This window comes from Notamacropus eugenii, chromosome 2 (genome assembly GCF_028372415.1).
Source record: "Notamacropus eugenii isolate mMacEug1 chromosome 2, mMacEug1.pri_v2, whole genome shotgun sequence".
Classification (NCBI taxonomy): Eukaryota; Metazoa; Chordata; class Mammalia; order Diprotodontia; family Macropodidae; genus Notamacropus; species Notamacropus eugenii.
In genome coordinates, this window is record NC_092873.1 from 509,979,060 (window position 1) to 509,999,769 (window position 20,710).

Genomic DNA, 20,710 nt, shown 5'->3' on the forward strand with positions numbered 1-20,710 from the left:
ATAAAGCTTTTGAGGCCAGAACATGTCATCTGGAACATCAGTTACATTATTGCCACTATCCTTATGGTATTTTCAATCAATCAACAAACACATATTAAGTACTTAATATGGATCAAGAACTATGTTAAGTGATGGAGTAGAAAGAAAAGATCTTAAAAGCCCCTGTCTTCAAGGAGTATCCATCCTTTCTCTAAAAATAGATTCTATTGATATTTTAAATTTTAACTTCTCATAGATTCCCCATGCCATCAGTTTCCCTCCCCATTCAAGAAATTCATCACTTATAACAGGAATTTTTTTTTAAAAAAAGACATAGGAAGATAAGGAAAAATTGGCAGAACCATCAGAAACCTTGAAAATGTCTGGTGTCATCTGCAATGCTGTGTTCTTGTGGACTTCTCCTTCCACCTCTACAAAGGAGTAGGCTGAGAGGTTAAGTCAAGTCAAATCAAGGTACATTCTTCTGTCTCTTCTTTGGGACCAAACTCATTCTTTACACTTTTTTATTTTTTCATGTTTATTCTTCTTTCCGTGGTCATTACTGTATTGATTGTGTACAGTGGTTTCGTGGTCCTGTTTCCTTCACTCTGCATCAGCCCAAGTCTTCCATGCTTCTCTACATTGACTGAAATGCTCATTTCTTACAACACACTAACAGGAGCTCATGTTCTAATGGGGCAGACAACACTCACAGAGATAGGCACACACAGGTGCAGACCTTAGAGGGTAAGGCACTGGCAGCAGGGGAGGACTGGAAAGGCCTCAGAAGAAGATGGCATTCAAACAGTCTTCAATAAAGACAGGAATCTAAGAGGCAGAGGGGAGCAGAGAGCATTCCAGGGATGGGGAACAGCCAGTGCAAAGGGACAGCTCACGGTGCTGGGGCACAGGCACTCAGCTAGGATGGCTCCACTGGGGAGAAGGTGTGTGTGGGGAAGATGGGAAGGAATAGACAGGAAGACAAGAGATAGGGACAGGCCAGGATGTGGAGATTGAGGCATTTCTGTTGGATGAATTTGTGAGTTCATGGATACGGATGGTCTCCATCCCTGCAGTCTCATCCCATATGGCTTGTGTCCTCCCCCCCAATCCAAGAGGAGCTCACCTCCATACTGGCAGCCTTCCCCCAGGTCTGTTGACAAGGCAAAGGTATTGTCATTCCCCATCCTCATAGACAGCCCATATCTCTCCTGGTCAGTTTAAATAATATCCAAGTTGAGCATATCCTACTCCAATGTAAAGTGGGAACTCTGTTTACACCCCAGGACAACAAAAGGACCAATGGCCCTAGAATCAAAGGATCTAGGTTCGAATCCTGACTCTGCCTAATGTCACTTGTGTGACTCTTGGCCTCAGTTTCTTCACCTGTAAATGAAGCTGTTGAAAAAGATGGCTCTGAAGCTCCTTCAAGCTTCAGACATAGGATCTTAAAAGGAAATTCGCATGGATGAATGGGGAGCACTTTCGGTAAGCTTAGCCACTCCAGTAGAAGAAAGAGATGTGACTTAACAGGAGATTATGAAATGAAAATCAGGGGTCTTAGAAGTCCCCTACAAGACAAGAAGCTGAGCACAGACTCTCAGAGTTGCCAAGGACCTCAGCAGCATCTGGTCCCAGCTGAGCCTGAACAAGAATCTGCTCCAGAATGTCTCTCACAGCTGCTCCCTGGTCCTTTGCCTCACGGGGGTCTGTCCCAGTCTTCAGAGACAATTCATCTACCTTGGGGAAGGTCTCACTGTTGGGTGGCACTGCTGCACAGAGCACAGTGCTTGGCAAGTGGTATACCTAATACAGGTTTTCTGAACTGAATAGAACTGTTTGGCTGGTGTCCAAATCACCTCTGCCCTCTGAGGCCAAGCCAAACAAGGCTAGTCCCTCCTGCCTAGCTCCTGAATGGAACTATAATGTCCAAGCCCAGGTTAAGCCCAGTCTTTGCCTAGGCCACAAACAAGGTAATTAGGCTACACCACACGACATGATAATCACACTGAGAAAGGGATACAAAAGGTAAGAGAGTCATTACTAACTGAGAAGGAAGGCAGATTTCCTGGAGGGGAGACCCTTGAGGTGGTGTTCTCAGGGCGGGGTCCAAGTCTGCCAGGCTAATAGTGGCCACATGACCTCATGGAGCTGGGGCCAGGGAAACTACACAGAGACACTGGTGAGCCTGCACAGGACCACTTTATAGGGGACTCCAAGGGCTTCACCAGGATATGCCAAGCCACAGCCCAAGAAGCTCAGATGCCAGACCCTGAGGGAGAACACCCAGGGCGGCTCAGGGTCCCCAGGCCCATGTCCAAAGAGGGCAGAAGCCTTCGCCCTGCAGACAGGCTCCACAGGAAGATGCTCCCTCCCCTTGGCCATCATTCATCTTTAATTCCCAATGTCCCTTCCACGCTAACCTCATTTATCACAGAAAAATAAGTCCTAGGAACCTTCCTGCCACTCTTCGAAGAAAAATCCCTCCATCCTGATAGATTTCTAAGGTTTTCAGAATACTTGACAGATGAGAGTTGGGGGGGTGCAGACAAGGAAACTGAGGCAGAGAAGCTAAATGACGATTAAAGCGAGAGGATCAAATGAGATAATATGGAAAGTCTGTGTGTGTGTGGTGTGTGTGTAGTGTGTGGTGTGTGTGGTGTGTGTGGTGTGTGTGTGTGGTGTGTATGTGTGTGTGTGTAGTATGTGTGGTATGTGTGGTGTATGTGTGGTGTGTGTGTGTTTGTGGTGTGTATGTGGTATGTGTATGTGATGTGTGTGAAGTGTATGGTGTGTGTGGTGTGTGTGTGTTTGTGGTGTGTGTGTGGTATGTGTATGTGATGTGTGTGTAGTGTGTGCTGTGTGTGTGTGTGTAGGGTGTGTGTGTGTTGTGTGTGTTGTGTATGTGATGTGTGTGTGCAGTGTGTGTGTTGTGCATGTGGTAGGTGTGTGTGTGTGTGAGCTCTGTTTGTCGTTACTCTCCTCCTACCTTCCTTATTCTCCTTTGCTAGGTCACCAATCATTTCATACCACCTGAACAAAACTGGGTCCGAGCCCTCTCCTCATCAGCTTCACCTTTTGTCTCATTCTTGAGAGGACAACTCCTCACATGTCCAGACTTCATCTTTCCCTTGAGCTCCTAGCGTCCATCATCACTGCCTGCTGGACATACCCGTTTGGATGTTCATAGGATTATTATTTAGAGAAATGCACATTAAAACAGCTCTGAGGTTCCATATCACACCCATCAGCTGGGCAAAGTGGACAAGAAGAAAATCCCAAATGCTGGAGGGGCTGCAGGAAAATAGGCACATTCATGTCCTGTTGGTGGAGCTCCAAACTTCCAGCCATTCTGGAAAGGAATTTAGAACTACACCACAAATTTCTTAAACTGTGCCTGCTCTCCCACCAAGTGATACCACCACAAGACCCAATCCCCAAAGAAATCAAAGAAAGAAGAAAGGGACCCACATGTACAAAAATATTAGAGCAGCTCTTTTTGTGGCGGCAAATAACTGGAAACTGAGGGGATGGCTGAACAAGCTACGGTAAAGGAACATGATGTAGTGCAAGGAATGACTAAGGGGTGGTTTCAGAAAACCCTGGAAGACCTGTATGGACTGACCCAAAGGACAATGAGCAGAATTAGAGAACAATTCATACAGCAACAACATCACAAAGATAAACAGCTTTGAAGGACTTGGGAACTCTCGTCAACAAATGACCAATCACAACAGCCAGAGGACTCATGAGAAAACTAGAGAGGCTCAAAGGGCAGGCTGAAACACAGCTGTTTGGATAGACCAATCTGGAAATGGGTTTCACTTGACTGTAACAGGTATTTTGTTTTTCGTGCTTTATCATTGGGGCTGGGGGTGGAGCTGTGAGGGCAAGAGGAGCGAAGGTTTATTTGAAAACAAAATTAATTTAATTTTAAAAAATCTTTCCCCCTGAACCAACCCCTCCCAAAACTTTTCCCATTTCAGTCAAGGACAATACCATCTACCATCCTGAGCCAGTCACCAAGGGTTTATACCTTCAGTCACCCTCAACTCTTCTCTCTCTCTCTGGATCTCTCTCTCTCTATCTATCTATCTGTATGTCCAATGAGTCACAAAATCCAGCTGTTTACACTCCCACAGCACCTCTTCATATGTCTCTACTCACATGCACAGAATGGTCTAATCAGGCCCTGATCCCCTCTTCCTGGACTACTGCCATAGCCTCTAATCAGGCTCCTTGCTTCCACTCCAGCTGATTCCCCCACAGATCAGCCAATAGACAACATCATCTTTCTACAGAGAAGGCCCAATGAGGTCACTCTCTCAACAGCTCCAGATTAACAGATGAACACCTCCTCCTGGCCTCAGAGGCCCCCCACAACCTGGTTCCCACCACCTCCTTTCCCTAGTTCCTTGCATCTCTATTCCAGCCCCAATGGCCCACTTGAAGTCCTTCTTTTCCTCATTCTTGGAACATGCTCTCCTCTCCTCTAACTCTTGAATCCCCAGCTCCCATCAAATGATCTTTCCTGACTCAGCTCATCAGCAAAGCTAGAAGCAGAAGCCCAGTCTTCAGACTTCAAGGCCAATACTCGCTCCATTGGGATGGAAAGCAAAGCTTCCATGACTTTGCTTCCCATCTGAGGAGGTGGCTTTTTAGGTCACTCTGGTGGGAGGAAGGAGGCCATCATGAGTCCTCCAGGGCAAACAGGGTTCTCTGTCCCATTATTCACTCGATGAGATTAAGAAGGGAAATGAATGGTGGCCCATGTTGAGGTCCACATTGATGAGGGCGTTTGCTAAAAATGCTCGTTTTCTCCCTGTGGGCCTGCTGAATCTCTTCCCTGATCAGTGGCCAGAGGAACAAGGGGTAGAATTTGCAAATTTAGTTTTGAGGTCAGGGGAAAACAACATTTCCTAGCACTTAGAGCTTATCTAACAATGGAATGGGCTAAGACTTGGGAGGGAGCAGTGCCCCCTCTGGAGAAGTCTCCAAGACAGAGGCAGAAGGAGAGTTTGGGGGAGCTTCCCGGTCTAGTCTGAGGAGACTAAGCCAGCCCAGGGGCCTTGATGAGAGCCAAGCATAACTGTGCGGAGTCCCATTCTAGGAGGGACAAGAAAGAGGACATGTCTGTGTGTGGCACACAGAAGAAGGGGCCTGTGGAGGTGGGTGCTGGCCCCCAGCAGAGGGTGGCTTCAGAGAAACTATATGCCTATGGGGGGAGATGGGTTAAAAACAGGGTTGACCAATGGGACACACACTGCATGAATACCCTCACAGCTGGCAGCCTGGCCAGGATCCACGATGTGGGGCAGGGCTGTCTCTAGGAGGTAAGGGAGCAGGCCATCACAGGAAGGCTTTACCAGAGGGCACAGAACTCAGAGAACACAAGTACCCACCACAACCATAGGATGATGGTGACAGTTCCAAGGCCCTTCCCATCCATTTCCTTCCCTGACGATGCTAGGTGACCAGACACACAGACAGAAGCAAAATGGTCCTTGGAATCGCAGCATCTCCCACTGGGAGAGACCTCTAAGAGTACCTGCTGAGCCCTGATCTGAGCAGGATTCACCACTAAAACCCTTCATACCAGTAAGTGTTTGACCAGTCTTCACCCGAAGACTCTAAGGATGACTCTGACCGATTCCCGTTCCCCTTGGGAGAGGCTCTAATTGTTAGAAAGTTTGGTTTGGTTCGGTTTGGTTGACCTGCAGTAGGTCAACATCTGCCTCCCTGAAACTTCCATCCCTTGTTCCTAGTTCTAAGAAAAACAAGTCTAAACCTCCTCCCCTTGACATTCCCTCAAATAGCGGTAGAAAATGTTCCTGAACCATCTGGCCCTATCTCCAATCTATTTTTCTCTGGGCTCAATTTCATTGTTTCCAGCCTCCTACCTATCTTGACTGCTGTCCTCTGTATGGACCTGCTTTCTCCCAAACCACAAAATTTGGTGCTCAGAACTTCCAGGGAATGTTTACAGAGAAAGCTAAACAAACGAGATGGAGGCCATTGGGAATGTCAGGGAAATAGCCCTTTGAATAACCCAGCAGTCCTCTGAATGGCCACTGAAGAAGAAGAAAGCCATAACTCTGGTAGCAAGAGATGGGAACAGAAAGACCCAAAGACATGGGAGGGAGTTAAGGCTTCCTCCCAAGAGTGGGGTCTCTGTCTCCCTATGGCTGACTCAGCTTGTGGGAACCACTTCCAGGAAACTGCACACAGCTCAATCCGAATGTTGGGATCACACACCTCTCTGGGCCTCAGTTTCCTCCCAACATATGGGTGATCACCCTTGCACAATCTGCCCCAAAGCTACACTGACCCTAACCTTACACAACCCACTCTCAAAGGGCTGTTTTGGGGAGAACATCTATACTACAAAGTGGTAAATAAATGAGTTATCATTGTCATGACGTCCATCTTTTTCTTCTTCATTTTCATCATTTTCTTCTTCCTCTTACACATTGCTTCATTCTCTTCCTTTTCCTCTTTTTTATCCCCAGCACCATCATCTTCATTATCACATAGACACCAGGGGCCATAGGGCCAGTAGCTCTGATACCCCATGCTCGACTGCTGCATCAAGAGGGGCCTTCTCTAGCCTCTCTCCCTTCCCCTCAGGTTGCTCTACAGGGAGCTAGGAGGCATCTACTTTACAAGGTATTTACCTTATGACCTCAAGCTCCAGCACCCTGTGGTGTTCAAGACACTTGCAGTGATTCAAGTCTGAGCAGTGCCTGCTTGCCCCATGAACAAAGGTGACAACCTCTCTCACCTTCCCCTCCATAGGACCTTTGACCATGGGCTGTCCCCATCTATCTGCCCTGGAGGCTCTGGTGGCTTTCCTTTGGTTCTGTCTGCCATTCTTCAGCACTGACACAGCCTGTGGCCTGCCCACCCATCTGTCTGTCACTGCTCACTGCTCTCTACTGGTGCAGTACACATTCTCTTCTAGGAGCCCATGAAGTCAATGGCAGCTCTTAGATCAAGGCAAAGGGTTTACTGAGATAGAGCTTCTCTTGTGGCTTGCCTTGTGGTCTCTCTCCTTGTGGTCAAAGCCAGTGATGCTCCCGTGGCCAGTGCCAAGGGAGGAGCTCTGGTCTACAGACACCTGAAGCCAGTCATGAGTACACTTGCTCCCAGCATGTACTCGTCTCTCTCCCCTGCAGGAGAGCACGTTCCCTAGAACCTACTTTTGGAGCTCACCTGCCCAGAAGCAGCCCCTCCCGGGACAGCAGGTGGTGCCATTAGGCAGAGTGCACCATTTGTGGGTTCAGTAGCTATTGTTAGCAGCTCACAGCTTCAGGAGCTGTTCTGAGACACAAGATTTACATGGACAGGTAACTTTCTGGTGCTTCAGAGGAATGAGGCCACAAACCAGGAAAATGCTTCATCTGTGACTGAGCACTAAGTTCTACCTCATTCTCCTCTGCAGCTTCCTCCTATGATGAAGGGGATGCTAGCCAATAGGGGACAAGCTCTGAGAGGTCCTGCCAGCTTTGAATATGGACCCAGGGAGGTTGGCCACAAGCTACAAGGAAGCACATCCACGGGGGGCGGGGGGAAGGCCCTGCCCACAGCTGGCCCTGCTTTTCTAGTCTCACTGAAGTGAATGAGGCTCTGTTCAGAAAAGCAAGTGCTCAGGAAGAATTTAGCTTTTACATCAGCGCTTTAGTAATGGATGCTTGTTGTTTTCAGACATGAAGCCTCCAGAATCATGTTTTACCTTTAAAATGCGCAAATAAACTCTGTGAATGGCCTCAGAATCCTGCTCAGGAATCAAGGGCAATCTGTAGCCCAGGAACCCTGCCACCACAGGGAAACGAGTCACCCTGGCCCACATGCACACCAGTTTTAGGGCGAGGAGAGTGCATTTCTCAGCCGGATCTCTTCTCTCCAATTACAACTTCAGTTCATCCCTTAGTAATAACTATTACTCCTTCTTAGGGGATAAAATGAGAAGGTGACTGAATGTAGCCTTGACCAACATGTGGGACTTAGGAGCTCACAAACAAAACCTGTGGAGAAGAAAATCAACCAGGAGCAATGGCCTGAGAGATCCAGAGGGACAAGTCTTCCACACGAAGCTCTCAGGGAAAGCATATAGTGCGCACGCGCACACACACAGACACACAGACACACAGACACACAGACACACACACACACAGACACACACACACACACACACACACACACACACACACACACACACACACACACACACACACACACACACACACACACCCCAACCAAGAGAGAGAAGGCATAGAATGCCAACACCAGGCCAAGAGATGAGGTTGTGAGACAACAGCAGGCCCCAAACATGGCACATTCTGTCCTGGGGACTACTAACTTGACAGAGGAGAGATGGATTCCAACTGGAACTCACCATTTGGGGCGGCTGGTGGACTTCACCATTGGGGTCATCCCATCTCTGTAGAGACTCTTGGTCTTGCTGAAGTTAACAATGTTGAAAATCACTCTCTGAGAGAGAAAGAGATAGAGAGGAAAGGAATGCCATTAGAACATCTCTTGAGCAGAGAGGGGAAGGGGAATGAGGCACTAAATGAATGCCTTCTGTGTCTTTAGCCATCTAATCTCTCTTAGCAGCTCCTGGGGACAGGCCAGGCTGCTCCTGGTTTTCTGGGCTTTGCCAAAGCTAACCAGGGCTCTGCCACAACTTAATCCAAAAAGCAATGATGTGCTTGGGTTTGAATACTGTATCTGCAATTGACTGGCTCTGTGAATAGAGGAAAAGAATTTTATAGGGAAAACCACAGCAATGCCCACATATCTGAAGGCCTGTCCTATAGGTGAGGGTGGGACTTGTCCTGCTTGGTCCCAGAAACCTACCCATCCCAGGTCCCAAGAGTGTGAATAAGGACCCCCCCACACAAGGTGGTCACATTCATTGAATTTGCAGGGCACCTTTTCATTGAGCTGAAACCATAATCATATTTTACATCACTATAACTTCAAATAGTGGAGATTCTAATTCAGGGGACCACTTTAGGAGATTCTTTATTTGCCTTAATTAGGACCTAGCTGTACAAGAGTGACTGGGGAACATCCCAGAGAAGCAGACTGAGGCTCTGAGTGAGGAAAAACTTCCTAACAATGTGAACTGTCTGAAAGCAGAACAGGCCGCCTGGGGGAGGAGAGGTAACAGGTAAAGGAGGTAAACGAAGCTCTCCCTCCTTTCTAGAGCAGAAATTCTTCAGCTCTTTTGTGTCATGGACCCACATATCCCCTCTCTGGCAGTCTGCTGAAGCCTACTAATTCTTTCTTAGAATCATGCTGTTGTTTTTGTTTTTTTTAATACAGAAAATAAAATACATAGGATTGCAAAGAAAACCACTATAATGAAAGATAGTTATAAAAAACCCATGTGTATATATATCAATATATACACACATATGTACACACACACACACACACACACATACACACATTTTATTGGATGCTGTCTCCCAACCAATTGTCCACTCTTGGTAGAGAAAGAAAGAATTTCAGTAAACACACTCTCTCTCTCTCTCCTTAAACTAGTTAGAATTTTCTCACCTGTTTACGTACGGTAACCCTTCCACCGCCCCCCAGTACACTTAAGCTCTGAAGGCAGGGAATTTTTGTGGCTTGGCCTAACACAGTGCCTTAAACACAGCAGGGGTGAAATATGTAATTGTGGATTGAACTGAATGTCCATGTAAGAGAATTTCTTTGTGATGACGACTGTCTCCTGCCTTAGGGTCTGGTCTGGAATCTGTTTCCAGAAGTCCTCATCCCTCTGTTCCTTCTGTCCATGTAACCTGCACTAAATACACTCATCACAAAACTGCAGGAATCTTTCTGAAAGGTTCTCTTTCATTCTTTCTGATTCTCATTCTGGGATTTCCTTCAGAAGAATCTATCTGTGCAATGCAAGGGCCATTCCAGCCCTGACATACCAAAAGCCTATCTATCTACAATTCTAACTTTCCTCCCACCCTGATGGGACTAATGACATTTTCATGAGTAATCAATTGAACACTATGGGGGAGGGGTGTTATTTTTATTTTGTATTTTTATCTGCGTTACAGGTTACCAGGGTCAAATAACTTAACTTGATAAAAACGTGCTGAATTAAAGGACGCTTTCATCCTTCATCCTAGTAGAATAATGAAAAAATTGGAAAAGACCAGTAAAAATTCCTAAAACAATCTATTTTCTTCATTAAGGGCAGTGGAACCATCACCTAGCATCACAGTCCTCAGTGTGGGGATGAAAAAGTGGCAATAATCCTACAGAAGCAGGGAAAGAGGAATGCCCCCAGAGGAGGCCTGAGCCGGAGCCTCAGGGAGAAGGGTCAGGGTTAGGGGTAGTTTCCAAAAGAGGGGAAAGGAAGCCAAAAGCTTAGAAAATACCACCTACTTATTATTACCAAAAAGTTGACTGAGAAAACAGCAACCACACATTCTATGCTTATATTCCAGCCATCCAGCCACAGTCTATAAGAACAAGCTGCACATGAATTGAAGACATACTTGATTAGGAAATGGGAAGGGAACAGGCAGGTGTTAAAAAATGTATATTCTACAGGAGACCACTTCTGGACAGTTCTACAAGGGGCCTGAAGAGGCACAAAATGCAAGATTCCACTGTGCCTACTGTTTGTGGACCACAAAAAGTATTGGATTCAGTTGAGCCAAATGTACCCTTAAAGGCTCTTCTCCAGCAAGACGTATCCTAAAAATTCTACAGACCTCTTAACACAAGAGGGCAAAGTGGAAATAGAAAGAATCCACCAATCACCTCCTGAACTCCAAACTCCAAAATAAAAACTCCTAGAAACATTATAGCTAAAATTGAGAGCTTTCAGATCAAAGAAAAAACATTGTGAGCAACCAGGGATTTGAATACTGAAGAGTCACAGTTACGACTACACACCATTTAGAAGCCACCACTATAAAGCAGTGGAGAGCGTGGAATATGGTATTCCGGGAGGCAACAGATATGCACTTAAGAGAATAACCTACCCAGCAAGGGTGATTTTACTTCCTTCCCATACCAGCTAAAATCCTGTCTCCCACAGGAAGCTCTTTAAAAAGTCCTTCATTCTTGTGCATTCCCTCTGTGGATGATGTCAAGTTTACCCCTATATAGTTTGTCCATACTTGTTTGTGTGTTATCTCCCTCACTGGACTGACTGTGAGCTCCTTGAGGGCAGGAAACATCTTTTGTTCTTCATTTCCCCAGTACTTAGTACAGTGCCAGGCACACAGTAGGTACTTAAATATTTACTGAATGAATGACTACAGGGAAAATTCCAGATTTTAGTAGAAAAGAGGACTGCAAGGAGTTATTGATGAAAAGACCAGATGATAAATATTGAGATCCAAGCTTTTGAGATGAGAATTCAACATCAGACGAAAATGGCAGAAACTAGGCATAGCCCAGCATTTCATACCATATACCAAGATAAGGTCAAAATGGATCAATGATTTAGATATAAAAGATGATAGGAAAATGTACCTGTCAGATCTATGGACAAGGAAAGAGTTTATGACCAAACAAGAGATAGAGAGCATCACAGGATGTAAAATGGATAATTTTGATTACATGAAATTAAAAAGCTTCTGCACAAATAAAACTAATACAACCAAAATTAGAAGGTAAACATAAAACTGGGGAAATTTTTACAGCAAGTTTCTCTGATAAAGGCCTCATTTCTCAAATATACAGAGAACCGAGCCAAATTTATAAGAGCCATTCTCTAGTTGATAAATGTCAGAGGATATGAACAGGCAGTTTTCAGAAGAAGAAATCAAAGCTATCAAGAGTCACATAAAAATGCTCTAAATCACTACTAATTAGAGAAATAAACATTAAAACAACTCTGAGATATCCATTAAATTGGCTAATATGACAAAAAAAGAAAACGGCAAATTCTAGAGGGGATGTAGAAAAATTGGGACACTAAATGCATTGTTGCTGGACTTATGAACTGGTCCAGCCATTCTGTAGAGCAATGTGGAACTATACCAAAAGGGTTATCAAATTGTGCATGTCCTTTGACCCAGAAATACCATATATATATATATATATATATATATATATATATATATATATATATATATATATATATATATATATATCAAGGGAATGACTAGACAAGTTGTGGCATATGATTGTGATGGAATACTACTGCATTACAAAAAATGATGAGCAGAATGGTTTCAGAAAAACCTGAGAAGACTTATATGAACTCATGCAACGTAAAGAGTACTTTACTCATTGTACACCCTGTACACAGTAATAGCAATACTGTGATGATTAACCGTGAAAGACGCTTAGCTACTCTGAGCAAGAAAATGATCCAAGACAATTCTAAAGAACTCATTGAAAAATGCCACCTACCTGCAGAGAGAGGACTGATGAATTCTGAGGACCGACTGAAGCATATTTTTTAAAACTCTTTATTTTTCTTGGTTGATTTTATATTTTCTTGCAACGTAGCCAATATGGAAATATGTTTTGCATGATTTCACATGTACAATCAATATCAAATTGCTTGCCTTCTTAAAGAGAGGACAGGGAAAGGAGAAAGGGAGAGATTTGGAACTCAATTTTTTAAAAAATGATTGTTAAATTTTTTTACATATAATTGGAAAATATTTAATGAAATAAATAAAATAAACTTTTTCCAAAGACCACATGCGTGTAAAAACTCTGAAGTGCGCACAGGAGTAAAGAGAAGCATGAAGAGGGTACATATGAACAAACAATCGTGCGGGATTAAACAAGGCTAAACTGTTTACATATTACTATGGGGACGTGATCTCTGTGTCCACTTGGAATTGTTATCATCAGAGATTACAGGCGAAGTCTAATTAGACAGAAAGCATGGGAGGGATTCCATTATATCTTTATGATATTAAAAATGAGGAGGGGAAGAGATCCTTCAGGGGTGGGGGGAAAGTAGGGGAGTGGAAAGAAAGGTTAAGGGAAATTATCTCACATAACCAGGGTACACAAGTAGAAGTCTATACAGACAAGGAGAAAGGAGTGGAAGAAGCAGTTGACATTGGAAACTGACTCTCATCTGAACTGGTTAAAGGAGAGAATAATACATAAACGGGAACAGAAATTCATTTCACTTAATAGGGAAATTGAGGATAAGGGAGAGTTAAAAGGAGGGTAGACTAAGGGAGGAATCAGGCCCAAGCAAAACAAACCCTACCTAGGTTATATGAAAGTATTTATAGCTCTTTTCGTGGTGGCAAAAAAATGGAAAACAAAGGGGTGCCTATCAATCGGGGAATGACTGACATGTTATGGTGTATACAGTCTGTTCTGCAACCCATGTTTCAAAAATGAAAATTTGTTTCAACTCAATTGCCATACTAGGGAACATTTAAAGCATGGTTTGAATTTCTTCCCCATCTTCCCCATCCCTTTGCTTCTTCCCCATCTTTTAAGACCTTGAGAAACATCAAGAATGCAGAAAATTTCACAATAATTCACAAGCTACAACTATTCTAATGCCATTTCTATGAGCAAACTTCAGGTCTCTGTCACAGCAAAGCAATACATTTATCATATCCTTCTAGTGCAGTAGGAGTGCTGGACAAAGGATAGATGGCTGGTCAGCACCCCACCATAACACCACACCATTCCCTTCCTCCATGGTCTTGGCTGGAGGCTCTGGAGCACCAGGTCTGCCCAGCTTCCTCCTGAAGCCTGGGGCCCAGAAAGAACAACAGCCAGATGGCAGAGGAAGCTACTAGCTATTTACATATGTCTTGACCATTTAACATGTATATCACGGTGCTGCTATTTTTATTAGGTCCTACCTTCTTTTTTTCTCCTAATATGTCACTGAAAGTTATTGATCACCGTGCCCAATACCATTTTCCCCATAAGCTCAGTGACTTTTCTTGTTCAATTTTGCATAGTAGGGTGCTTTTGGGGAAAACATGTTATGTTACAGAACTGCCTATGAATGTGATAGAATATTATTATATTGTAAAAAATGATATGGGAATCATTTCAGAGAAAACTGGGAAGACTTGCATGAACTGATGCAGAATGACATGAGAAGAACCAGAAAGACAAAGACAAGCATAATGTGAAGTAAGACAATGCAAGACTTAAAAATCAGCCTGAAGAGCTGGTCCATCTACATCTTCACCCATGTTTCCCCAATAACTTGGACAGATATTTCAGATGGGACAAGGAAGTAAGTAAAAATTGAAGAGGAGGAAAAGTGTGGGCTAGATTTCTTTGGGGAAATCAGGCAGCACTTTAAATGACCTTGAGCTTCTCCCTGAAACAAACACCCACCTTTTTCTTTTTTTTTTTTTTCTTTTTTTTTTTCTTTTTTTAATGTTTAACAATCACTGCCATACAATTGCGATTTTATCCCTCCCCACTCACCCCCCACTACCTCCCTCCCTCCCCACGACTGCATATAATTCTGTATAGATTCTACATATACTTTCCTATTGAGTATATTTTCACTATCGTCATGCTATGTAGTCAGACTAAGATAAATGAAAGAATCCGTATAACAAATCAGAACATGATACACAAACAGATACACATACACAAACATGATCTGCTACATTATGTGAGTGACTTCCATATTTCTCTCTCTGAGTGTGGAAGGCATTTTGCCTTGAGGTCCACCATTGGGATTTTTTTTTTTTTTCAGAAGTTCTTGTGTTATTACAAAAATCTAAGTCTACCAGAAAAAACTCTCACACACTGTGGTTGTTGCTGTGCATAAAGTTCTCCTGGTTCTGCTCCTTTCACTCAGCATCAGGTCATATAAGTCCTTCCAGGCCTCTCTGAAGTCTTCTTGTTCATCATTCCTTATGGCACAATAGTACTCCATTACATTCATATACCATAATTTATTCAGTCATTCCCCAATTGATGGACATCCCCCTGACTTCCAGTTTTTGGCAACTACATAGAGTGCTGCTATAAATATTTTTGTACATGTGGGACCCTTTCCCATTTTTATGATCTCTTGGGGATATAGTCCTAGTAGCGATATTGCTGGGTCAAAGGGTATGCACATTTTTGTAGCCCTTTGGGCATAGTTCCAAATTGCTCTCCAGAATGGTTGGATGCGCTCACAGCTCCACCAACAATGAATTAGTGTTCCAACTCTCCCACATCCTCTCCAGCATTTATCATTTTCTTGTTCTGTCATGTTTGCCAATCTTATAGGTGTGATGTGGTACCTTAGAGTTGTTTTGATTTGCATCTCTCTAACCAATAGTGATTTAGAGCATTTTTTCATATGATTATAGATAGCTTTAATTTCTTCCTCTGAAAATTGCCTGTTCATATCCTTTGACCATTTATCAATTGGGGAATGACTTGTATGATTATACATTTGGGTCAGTTCTCTATATATTCTAGAAATGAGGCCTTTATCCCCGAGCTTAGCTGTAAAAATTTTTTCCCAATTTACTACATCCCTCCGGATTTTGGTTGCATTGGGTTTGGTTGTGCAAAAACTTCTCAGTTTAATGTAATCAAAGTTATCCATTTTGCATTTCATAATGCATTCTATCTCTCCTTTAGTAAAGAATTCTTCCCTTCTCCATAGATCTGATAAATACACTATTCCTTGCTTCTCCAGTTTATTCATGGTATCAATCTTTATACCTAAATCATGTACCCATTCGGACTTTATTCTTGTGTACGGTGTCAGGTATGGGTCTATGCCTAATTTCAGCCACACTGTTATCCAGTTTTCCCAGCAATTTTTATCAAACAATGAGTTCTTATCCCAGAAGCTGGGGTCCTTGGGTTTATCAAACAGAAGGTTGCTATATTCCTTGCCTACTGCATCTTGAGTGCCAAGTCTATTCCACTTGTCTACCTCTCTGTTTCTTAGCCAATACCAAGTGGTTTTGATAATTGCTGCTTTATAGTATAGTTTAAGGTCTGGTAGCGCTAGGCCACCTTCCCAGGCATTTCTTTTCATTAGTCCCTTTGATATTCTGGACCTTTTGTTTTTCCAAATGAATTTTGATATTATTTTATCCAGCTCTAGAAAGTAATTGTCTGATAGTTTAATTGGTATGGCACTAAATAAGTATATTAATTTGGGTAGAATTGTCATTTTTATTATATTAGCACGGCCTACCCATGAGCAACTAATGTTTTTCCACTTACTTAAATCTGACTTTATTTGTGCAAAAAGTGTCTTGTAATTGTGTTCATATAGTCCCTGGGTTTGTTTTGGCAGGTAGACTCCTAAGTATTTTATACTGTCTACCCTAACTTTAAATGGGATTTCTCTTTCTATCTCTTCCTGTTGAACTTTGTTGCTAATATATAGGAATGCAGAAGATTTGTGTGGGTTTATTTTGTACCCTGCAACTTTGCCAAAGTTGTTTATTAATTCAAGTAATTTTTTACTTGAATCTCTGGGATTCTCTAGGTAAATCATCATATCATCTGCAAAGAGTGATAACTTAGTTTCTTCTTTGGCTATTCTAATTCCTTGAATATCTTTATCTTGTCTAATTGCTACAGCTAACATTTCTAGTACCATATTGAATAATAGTGGTGATAATGGACAACCTTGTTTCACCCCTGATCTTATTGGGAATGCATCTAGCTTATCCCCATTGCATATAATGCTTGCTGAAGGTTTTAGATAGATACTGCTTATTATTTTATGGAAAGTTCCCTTTATTCCTACGTTCTCCAATGTTTTTAGTAGGAATGGATGTTGTATTTTGTCAAAAGCTTTTTCTGCATCTATTGAGATAATCATGTGGTTTCTGTTAGCTTTGTTGTTGATGTGATCGATAATGCTAATAGTTTTCCTAATATTGAACCAGCCCTGTAGTCCTGGTATGAATCCTACCTGATCATAATGTATTAATCTCGTGATAAGATGCTGTATTCGTTTTGCTAAAATCTTATTTAAAATTTTTGCATCTATATTCATTAGGGAAATTGGTCTATAATTTTCTTTCTCTGTTTTGTCTCTTCCTGGTTTGGGTATCAAAACCATATTTGTATCATAGAAAGAATTTGGGAGGACTCCTTCTTCCCCAATTTTCAAGAATAGTGTATGTAGTATTGGAATTAACTGTTCTTTAAATGTTTGATAGAATTCACTTGTGAATCCATCTGGCCCTGGAGATTTTTTCCTAGGGAGTTCACTGATGGCTTGTTCAATTTCTTTTTCTGAGATGGGGTTGTTTAAGTATTCAACTTCCTCTTCTGTTAATCTGGGCAATTTGTATTTTTTAAAATATTCATCCATCTCATTTAGATTGTCGAATTTGTGGGCATAAAGTTGGGCAAAGTAGTTTCTAATTATTGTTTTAATTTCCTCCTCATTGGAGGTGAGTTCACCCCTTTCATTTTTAATGTTAGTAATTTGGTTTTCTTCTTTCTTTTTTTTGATCAGATTAACCAAAGGTTTATCAATTTTATTAGTTTTTTCATAAAACCAACTATTGGTTTTATTTATTGATTCAATAGTTTTCTTTATTTCAATTTTATTAATCTCTCCTTTGGTTTTCAGTATTTCTAGTTTGGTATTTACTTGGGGATTTTCAATTTGTTCTTTTTCTAGCTTTTTCAACTGCAAGCCTAAGTCATTGATCTCCTCTTTCTCTACTTTATTTATGTAAGCATTCAGAGATATAAAACTTCCCCTAATAACTGCTTTTGCAGTGTCCCATAAGTTTTGGTATGTTGTCTCACTATTGTCATTCTCTTGAATGAAGTTGTTGATTGTTTCTATGATTTCTTCTTTAACCCAATCCTTCTTTAGATTATTTAGTTTCCAATTGATTTTTGGTTTCTTTTTCCATGGCCTTTTATTACATGTAATTTTTAATGCATTATGATCTGAAAAGGATGCATTGATTATCTCTACCTTTCTGCACTGGATTGTGAAATTTTTATGTCCTAGTACATGGTCAATTTTTGTAAATGTTCCATGTACCGCTGAGAAAAAGGTATATTCCTTTCTATTCCCATTTAATTTTCTCCAAAGATCTATCATATCTACCTTATCCAGAGTTTTATTTACCTCCTTAACCTCTTTCTTGTTTATTTTGAGGTTGGATTTATCTAGTTCAGAGAGGGGGAGGTTGAGGTCCCCCACTAGTATAGTTTTGCTATCAATTTCTTCCTTCAACTCCCCCAACCTCTCCTCTAAGAATCTGGATGCTATACCACTTGGAGCATACATGTTTAGTAATGATATTGCTTCATTGTCTATGGTGCCTTTTAGTAGGATATAGTTTCCATCCTTATCCCTTTTGATTAGATCTATTTCTGCTTTTGCTTTGTCTGAGATTAGGATTGCTACTCCTGCCTTTCTTACATGAGCTGAGGCACAATATATTCTGCTCCATCCTTTGACCTTTATCCTATGTGTATCCCCCCGTTTCAAATGTGTTTCTTGTAAGCAGCATATTGTTGGATTATGGCTTTTAATCCATTCTGCTATCCGTCTCCGTTTTATGGGAGAGTTCATCCCATTCACATTCACAGTTATGATTACAATCTGTGTATTTCCCTCCACCCTCTTTCCCACCATTTGTGCTTTTAACTCTCCCGTCTCCCTTCCCCTCCTCAATAGTATTCACTTTTCTCCCCCTCCTCCTGCAGCCTTCCCCTCCTTCTTTTAGCCCCCCTCCCTTTTAGTCCCCTTTACTCTTATTGCTTCTTTCCTCCCTTTTAGCCACCCTCCCCTTTCTTCCCCCTTCCCCTCCTACTACCTATAGAGCTAGTTAGGATTATCTGCTTAAGATTATTGTTCCCTCCTTTGAACAAATCAGATGAGAGTACCTCTCAAACAATGCTCATCTCCCTCCCCTCCTTCCCTCTACTATAGTTTTGTACTTCTTCCTGTGATATAATTTGCCATTTTCTGCTTCCCCCTTTCCACACCTCCTATTACATTCCCTTCTCATACTTAAATCATATTTTTGACATGACATCATTTACTTTATGCCCGTTCCCTCTACATATATCCCTTTTATCATAATAGCTGCACAGTTCTCAAGATTAACAGGTATCATCTTCCCTTATAGGGAGGTAAACAGATTGCCCTAATTGAGTTGCAAGTTTTTGTTTTTGTTTTTTCCCCTCTGTTTACCTTTTTATGATTCTCTGGAGACCTGCATTTGAAGATCAAATTGTCTATTGAGTTCTGGTGTTTTGGTCAGGAAGCTCTGGAAATCCCTTATTTCGTTGAATGACTTTCTCCTTGCCTGAAATGTTATGCTGAACTTTGCTGGGTAGTTGATCCTTGGTTGGAGTCCCAACTCCTTTGCCTTACGGAATATTGGGTTCCAATTCTTTCGATCTTTTAATGTAGAAGCTGCAAGGTCCTGTGTGATCCTGACTGTGTGACCTTGATATTTAAATTGTTTCTTTCTGGCTGCTTGTAGTATTTTCTCCTTCACTAGATAGCTCTGGAATTTGGCAACTATATTTCTTGGGGTTTTGAGTTTGGGATCCCTTTCCGGTGGGGAACGGTGGATTCTTTCGATGACTATTTTGCCCTCTGAGTCTAGTACTTCTGGGCAGTTTTCCTTGATGATTTCCTGGAAGATATTGTCCAGACTCTTTTCTTCATCATGGGTTTCTGGCAGGCCAATAATTCTTAGATTTTCTCTCCTGGATCTATTTTCCAGGTCAGTTGTTTTTCCAATTAAATATTTTAGATTTTCTTCTATCTTTTCATTCTTTAGATTTTGTTTGACTGATTCTTGTTGCCTCATTGAGTCATTAGTTTCTACTTGCCCAATTCTAATCTTGATCGTATTGTTTTCTTCAGTTAGCTTTTGCATCTCCTTTTCCATCTGGCCAATTTTTCCCTTTAAGGAGCTATTTTCTCCATTTAATTTTTGTACTTCTTTTTCCATTCGACCAATTTTCCCAGTTAGGTTTTGGGTTTCCTTTTCCATCTGATCAATTTTCCCTATTAGGTTTTGAGTTTCCTTTTCCGTTTGATTAACTCTTCCTTTTAGGGAATTATTCTCTCCAGTTAATTTTTGAACTTCCTTTTCCATTTCTTCAATTTTCTTTTTCAGATTGATGTTCTCATCAGTGAATTCTTTTTTTATAGTTTTAAAATCATTGACCAGTTTTTCTTTTATATCCTTCTTCAGACGTTCCAGGTAATCTAGTTGTGCTTGCGAGAAATTCATAGTCCCATCTGAGGTTTCAGATGGAAGTACAGTCTCAGCTCTGACCTCTTTGGTGTTTGTGTTTTGGTCCTTATCCCCATAGAAAGATTCTATGGTTTTTTCACTTTTCGTCTGCTTTTTCCGATTCATGATGTTGGCTGAGTGTTGTAGCTTTTGGTTCTTTCAGTCAGAAGGTACAGATCTTTTAAGTTGAGTTGATGTCTGTCTAGGGTAAAAGCAGGCCTTTTTTTTGTTGTTGTTGTTGTTGTTGTTTCCCAGATCAACCCTGGGGTTAGCTTGATAGGTGTGTGGGAGGTGTGGTCTGGTCTCAGGATATCTCCTCAGCTGGCCTGAGGCAAAGGCAAGGTCCGGTGATGGTGATCCCAGCTTCCCTATTGTCTTCCCTTTCCCCTGGAGGGCTGGGGCACGCCTAGAGGCTAATGCGTGTTCCCGCCCCTCCTGGGGCTTGTCTCCCGGGCTGAGGCTTGCTTGGGTCTCAGTGCGAATTTTCTCTGCCCTGGGTCGTCTGTCCCTCCAGATAGCCTCCACCACGGTGGGAAGAA

At 42.2% G+C, this 20,710-nt stretch overlaps 1 protein-coding gene across 3 annotated transcripts in view; it reads right to left on the bottom strand.

Annotated features, from left to right (window-relative positions):
• BEND5 (BEN domain containing 5) overlaps positions 1 to 20,710 on the bottom strand; it is a 906,797-nt gene that overhangs the window by 442,346 nt on the left and 443,741 nt on the right. For all 3 annotated transcript variants that reach the window (XM_072649372.1, XM_072649371.1, XM_072649373.1), the window contains exon 4: positions 8,375 to 8,469. In XM_072649372.1, the coding sequence (XP_072505473.1) occupies positions 8,375 to 8,469 (95 nt within the window). The remainder of the gene's footprint in view (positions 1 to 8,374; positions 8,470 to 20,710) is intronic.